General features: G+C 37.3%; 1 protein-coding gene across 1 annotated transcript in view; it reads left to right on the top strand.

The window, feature by feature from the left end:
- Positions 1-5,450: 5,450 nt before the first annotated feature.
- The window catches only part of PPP2R2B (protein phosphatase 2 regulatory subunit Bbeta), a 250,981-nt gene continuing 249,577 nt past the window's right edge, over positions 5,451-6,854 (top strand). The window contains exons 1-2 of the mRNA XM_073355745.2: positions 5,451-5,558; positions 5,681-5,758. Of these exons, the coding sequence (XP_073211846.1) occupies positions 5,549-5,558; positions 5,681-5,758 (88 nt within the window). The 5' untranslated portion in view covers positions 5,451-5,548. The remainder of the gene's footprint in view (positions 5,559-5,680; positions 5,759-6,854) is intronic.

Below are 6,854 nucleotides of genomic sequence, written 5' to 3'. Positions count from 1 at the left end.
AACTAAAACAGATGCCTTCAACTAAATAACACCTTATATGTCTAGACAATTATTTTCACTGGCCTGAATGACCTTCTTCCAGTAATTACAACAGAGAAGTAATGAGGCAAGTACCTCATCTACTTTCTGTTCCATCTCACCCCCTCTTCCAGTATACACAACCATAATCTTCTTTGCTAAGATATTTAATTAGGGTCAAATCCTGAAGTTGTTACTAATTTTTATTCAATCTTTACTAAGGCAAAAAATTCTGTTGTGAATTAATCCATTTAGGGATGAATTTTGCCCACTGGGAGTAATGGCTGATGAAGGAGTGACTAAAGAAGACAGGGTTTGGCCAAGTAATATTAAATGTATTAATTTTGGAGGATATAAAGTGCTGTACCAGGGTAAGAAGCTCTTCCAAACACAAGAATGACCTATTCCCTCACAGAAATGCAGCCAACTCCGGTATGAAATGTGGTAGCTTAACTACGACACCGGAGCACGACATAACACAGATCAAATTCTGCCCTCAGCATAAATGCATACCTCTCGCTGAAGCCAATGTGCATAGCACCTAAGTAATGCAGGGCAGAATTGGGCATGATATCCCTTTGAAACTGAAGAGGGTGCACAGGATTTAGGACATCAAAATGTAATTACCTGAGCTAAAATTTGGCCAAGAAATTACAGTTAACTTCTGCAAAAAAGCACCATGGGATCTCTCTCACAAATAGTCAGAGGCTGAATTTCGAATGGAAACCTACTGAAAAGGAAAAGGATAATCAAAATATTTTCATGTTAGTTACTTGCATTTGTTTGTTAACATATAAATTGGAAATATATTCCTAAGGAGTGTATAAAAGCAGCTGTGCTTGCAGGAGGTCTGTGAGCTGCATGCCAGTCCAGCCTGTTTTCATTTTTACCATAACAATTAGAATGTCATATGGCATCACTTTTCAGGGATGTTGATAAGGTTTGACAGGTCCACATTTTAACTAAAAACTCACTTTCTTTTTTTTTAAAAACTGACTTGATACTGGAAAAAAAATCACCAGTGTTTCCTAAACAAGGGCTGCAGATGGTGAAGGAATCCCAGCTCCCCAGCTGGGCAAGTTGTGAACAAGAAAATCTGTTTTTTTGTACATTCATAACATGTCACACTATCAATCTCCTCTCCTAAGTCCATTCCTGTGAGCAAGCAGGGGATTGAATAGACAAAAATGCTACTTTCAGAAGCCCTTTAGAAGTGGTTCGTCACCCATCGAAGGAGCAGGAATTTTGAGTCTTTTAGAAGGAACTGGTCAATTTCTTCAGTATGAATGGAAAATATTAAATAAAAAACACATAATTTTCTAGAGAAGGGCATAAATGTTGAGCCATGACATTGTCCATGACATTGTCCCTTTGTCTGTGTGATACATTAACATCATCCCATGAAACATTCAAATGTATGCAGTGATATTAGGACAGACCCTCTGTAGGCTTCAAACTACTTTTTAAAAAGTGGGCAAATTTAGAACTAATATAGCTCAGAATGTTGGCCAGCTATGAGTTATATCAAAATTAAGATTCTTTCTGACTAGGATAATCTCAAATATGATATCATCTCAGAATCTGGCCATTTAACTTTACATGTTCATAATTTTAGAACTACTCCACCATTTTTGTTCAAACTTGGCTTGTTCTGTAGATCTCATTGATACTTAAAATCAAGAAAGTTCTGAAAACTATATATGCTATATTATACCATACTGTATATAAGTATTTTAGGTGTTTAAAAATCCAGTTTATTTTATATTAATTTATAAATTATTGATCATGATATAAAGAAAAAACATGCTTAAGGCTTAAACACAGTGGGGCAGATTTAAGGGTAGACTTTACTTCTTCATTCCCTAATATTTGGATGCTCTATTTTTCAGTCTTAATGATGCATTAATGTTAATGCTTTGCATAGAATTGTAATAAATGGGATCTTGTTAGATAATTGATTACTGAGACATTAGGTGGGCAAGTCCAGTTTGCAAAAAGAAAAGGAATACTTGTGGCACCGTAGAGACTAACCAATTTATTTGAGCATAAGCTTTCGTGAGCTACAGCTCACTTCACTGAATGCATCCGATGAAGTGAGCTGTAGGTCACAAAAGCTTATGTTCAAATAAATTGGTTAGTCTCTAAGGTGCCACAAGTACTCCTTTTCTTTTTGCAAATACAGACTAACATGGCTGCTACTCTGAAACAAGTCCAGTTTGGTTTATTTAAGTCAGGCTGCCCAGACTAAAGACATGACAGTATGTTACATGTGGGCTGAGGTCTTTTATAGATCTTCTGCTTCCCCCCCCACCCCTGTTTATTTTATATTTACAGGACAGCTACGGCATAACTTATTCTTGTTTAACTAGTATTAAATGTCTACTTTGTGGTTAATTGTTTGGACAGTTACATTTAATACACTTCAAATTTTCAGTGTACAAAAGGTTACAAAAAATTTGTCTAAAGGAGACAATAACACTTCTTAATGAATTACTTACTTTTCCCTCTGCAGTTGGAACATTTTATACTTTTGTGAGATGGACTTAAAAACATAAAGAATGGCCATGATGGGTCACATCAATTGTCCATCTAGCCCAGTAATCTGTCTCTAACAGTGGCCAGTGCCAGAGGCTTCAGAGGGAATGAACAGAACAGCGCAATTTTGAGTGATCCACGTCCTGTGATCCAGTCCCAGCTTCTGGCATTTGGAGGTTTAGGGACACCCAGAGCATGGGGTTACGTCCCTGACCTTCTTGGCTAATACCCATTGATGGACCTATCCTCCATGAACACATCTAATTCTTTTTTTGAAACCAGTTATACTTTTGGCCTGTGCGTTGTGTGAAGAAGTACTTTCTTATATTTGTTTTAAACCTGCTGCCTATTAATTTCATTGGGTGACTCCTAGTTCTTGTGTCCTATGAAGGGGTAAATAACACTTCCTTATTCACTTTCTCCACACCATTCATGATTTTAGAGTCCTCTTTCATATTCCCCCGGACCTTAGTCATCTCTGTTCTAAGATGAACAGGCCCAGTTATTTTAATTTCTCCTCATATGGAATCTGTCTCATGTGTCTTATAATTTTAGTTGCCCTTCTCTGCACATTTTCCAATTTTTTGTAGTTTTGATTACAACCTTGTAACTTGCCATTTGAGTAGTCAGAGCAGATTACAAGTATATATGTTTAAGCATCTGCAAAAATAAGTGTGCAAAAATAGATTCTGACTTTCCGATATATTTTTACTTCACAAGAAATATAAAATTTGCTTGCTAATATTTTAATTTTTCTAAGCCTAACTTTGCTAAGCTTTATGGAAGTTTTAATTAACAGTTTATGCTAAAAGCTCTAGGCCTATTTGTTAACAGAATAAACACAAACCACAGTGTGATACAGAAAGACAGAGAGAAAAATAGGCATATGGATGTATAGCATGTGGATGAATGAAAGAAAACTAGTAGATCACATCTGAACTCCTTATTTCTCTGTGGAGGGATCTGAAACACAAGTTCTAAACTAAATTCTACGATTTGATTCTTTCTAGTTTGGATACAAAAGTAAAAAAGGTTATTTTCTGGGTTTGATTCAGATACAGCAGAAATCTCACAAAGACAGCTCTCTTCATAGGTGTCATAAATATAAAGGGAAGGGTAAACCCCTTTGAAATCCCTCCTGGCCAGGGGAAAGCTCCTCTCACCTGTAAAGGGTTAAGAAGCTAAAGGTAACCTCGCTGGCACCTGACCAAAATGACCAATGAGGAGACAAGATACTTTCAAAAGCTGGGAGGAAGGAGAGAAACAAAGGGTCTGTGTGTCTGTCTATATTCTGTCTTGGCCGGGGATAGACCAGGAATGGAGTCTTAGAATTTTTAGTAAGTAATCTAGCTAGGTACGTGTTAGGTTATGATTTCTTTAAATGGCTGAGAAAAGAACTGTGCTGAATAGAATAACTATTTCTGTCTGCGTATCTTTTTTGTAACTTAAGGTTTTGCCTAGAGGGGTTCTCTATGTTTTGAATCTAATTACCCTGTAAGGTATCCACCATCCTGATTACAGGGGGGATTTCTTTATTTCTATTTACTTCTATTTTTATTAAAAGTCTTCTTGTAAGAAAACTGAATGCTTTTTTATTGTTCTCAGATCCAAGGGTTTGGGTCGGTGGTCACCTATGCAAATTGGTGAGGCTTTTTATCCAACGTTTCCCAGGAAAGGGGGGGTGCAAGTGTTGGGAGGATTGTTCATTGTTCTTAAGATCCAAGGGTCTGGGTCTGTAGTCACCTAGGCAAATTGGTGAGGCTTTTTACCAAACCTTGTCCAGGAAGTGGGGTGCAAAGTTTTGGGAAGTATTTTTGGGGGAAAGACGTGTCCAAACAGCTCTTCCCCAGTAACCAGTATTAGTTTGGTGGTGGTAGCGGCCAATCCAAGGACAAAGGGTGGAATATTTTGTACCTTGGGGAAGTTTTGACCTAAGCTGGTAAAGATAAGCTTAGGAGGTTTTTCATGCAGGTCCCCACATCTGTACCCTAGAGTTCAGAGTGGGGGAGGAACCTTGACAATAGGATTTCAGCTTAAGAGTCAGCTAGTCTATATCATTAACCTATATTTATATCTTTATATATGTATATCGTTATCCTTTTCTAAAAAGGGAAGGAAGGGAGTGTGATTCTCATGGTTAAAGAAAGAGCTTTGGGAGTCAGGACCTCTGAGTTCTGAACTTTTTCTCTGATTTGCTGAGGGCAAAACACTTAACCTCTCTCTGTGTCACAGTGTACCCATATGTAAAATTGATATAATAATATTTCCCTTCCTCACAGGCTTGTTGTGAAGCCTCCTTAATTTGATATTTTAAAATGCTTTGATAGCCTCAGATAAAAAGTGGTATATTAGTATAAAATAAATCAAGTTGACTTTGGAGCTAAGGATTTTGTGTGCCAGAGTGAATGATATATTGCAATGGGGAACTTTTTGCTGTGCCCTCAAGGAGATGAGGAGCAGCAGCAGATGAAACATATTACCATGCTGGGATCAGTGTAGATTGCTACTGTTTACATGGAGATGCTTACAATATGAATGCCTGCTGTACCCTTTTATAACAACTATAATGTACTTCAGGCTTCCAGGCTAACATTAATCTAACAATTTTGTAATGATCTGAAACTAAAATGGTTTCATTCTGCAGAGATAACTGCAAATAAAGCAACTGACAACTATGCAGGCCACAAACTAGAAAAAATGGTGTTGTTTTGTTGTTTCTCTCTCTCTCTCTCTTTTTCAGTCTCTCTTTCACAAAGATGGAAATGATTGGGAGCATTAGTATTCTGACGAAGAGAGGCTGTGACAAAGAGCGTGACTGCAGGGCCTCCTGACTCCTCTATGATGCTGCCAATGATGTAGAGGGGACTGGCTCCAATTGCACCGTTTTCGAAATAGCCCTAAGATGGTACAGAGAGAACAGACAGAGAGGCAATTCACAAACACAGACATAATGTTTTTAGTTTCCCGGCATTAGGTTATCATTTTGCACGGAAGAATGATACCAGGTGAACACATATTTGTCCTCATGCAGTGGTTGTAGATATTGGTGAATGTTTGTTCATTTAAAGAAAGACCATATATGGACATGTGTGGTTACATCTTCTTTCTGCATGTGTTTCACTGTCAGGATTTGGAAACCTCATGCAGGATGTGCTGTGGTGCTTTAGTCAAGTAAAAGGAACTATTGACATAGGAGTCACAGAAGGTAGGTTTATTTTTCCTTTTGTTGCTTTGATCAAAGAGAACTTGTTTTTCATGTACAGCTTGCTTGATCAATGTTGGGTTTATTTGATCACATGTTGTTGAGTAAAATTGCAAGAGAGGAACTGAGCTGTGCTTCCTTTCTCTTCTGTTTTCTTCAGATAGTTATTCATTTTAAAAGGTAAGTCACCAAAATTAGTTAGCAATCAAACATTCATATTATGTAATTATTGCTTAAATGGATTGATAATTTAACAACCATTTGTAAAATTCATTTATAATAACTCTTCGTTCTTATTCACAATAGCATCTCAGGGAATTATGATGCAACCTCCCCCCAAAAAATGTAATATTGGAATCAGTTTGCTTTGATTTCTGGATGATATCATACTAATGTACTATTTACCCCCATATCTGGGGATAACATAAATTAGAGTGCCTACATTTTTACAGATATGCATTAGTGCAGGAGGGATTTCAAAAGCACCTCGGGGATTTAGGAGCACAAGTCACATTGACTTTCACACCCAATAGTGTTCAGTGGGAATTGTTCTGCTTAGGCACTTTTGAAATTCTCCCCCGACAAGCACAACCAGTGTCTCATTTCATATTTGGTCAAATACTGGACACATGGAAATGATATTCTGCCATAGCTGAATAGAACACAGGAACAAATAAATACAATTTTACTGATCTTAAAGTTGTGTGTGTTAAATTTATCCTGTTCTCTCCTTTGTTTATTCCATTCTTTTCTTTTAACTCTCATTTTCTCTCCATTGCCCACTTTCATTTTCTGTTTTATCTCCCATTTTGTTTTTATTGCCTCTTTTCTATCCATAATTTTGTTTCCTTCTTGACTTCACACATTTCCTTTTACATTCAATTTGTCCTTTGTGGAGGACTGAGATCGCCATCCCATCCCATTTCCTCATATTGCTCCCAAGTCACTAACACCCTTTCCCGCATTTTTATTACCTGATTCTCAAAAACATTTTTGTTTGCCTAGAAATTCTAGTGCACTTTTTTCTGGCATAGGCAGGCTAGGTATCAGACGATGAGACCCCCATCACTCTATCTTCAGAGGGCTTTTATGGAAGGAG

This window comes from Lepidochelys kempii, chromosome 8, assembly GCF_965140285.1.
Source record: "Lepidochelys kempii isolate rLepKem1 chromosome 8, rLepKem1.hap1, whole genome shotgun sequence".
NCBI lineage: Eukaryota > Metazoa > Chordata > Testudines > Cheloniidae > Lepidochelys > Lepidochelys kempii.
This window is presented reverse-complemented; position numbering and strand designations above follow the sequence as displayed.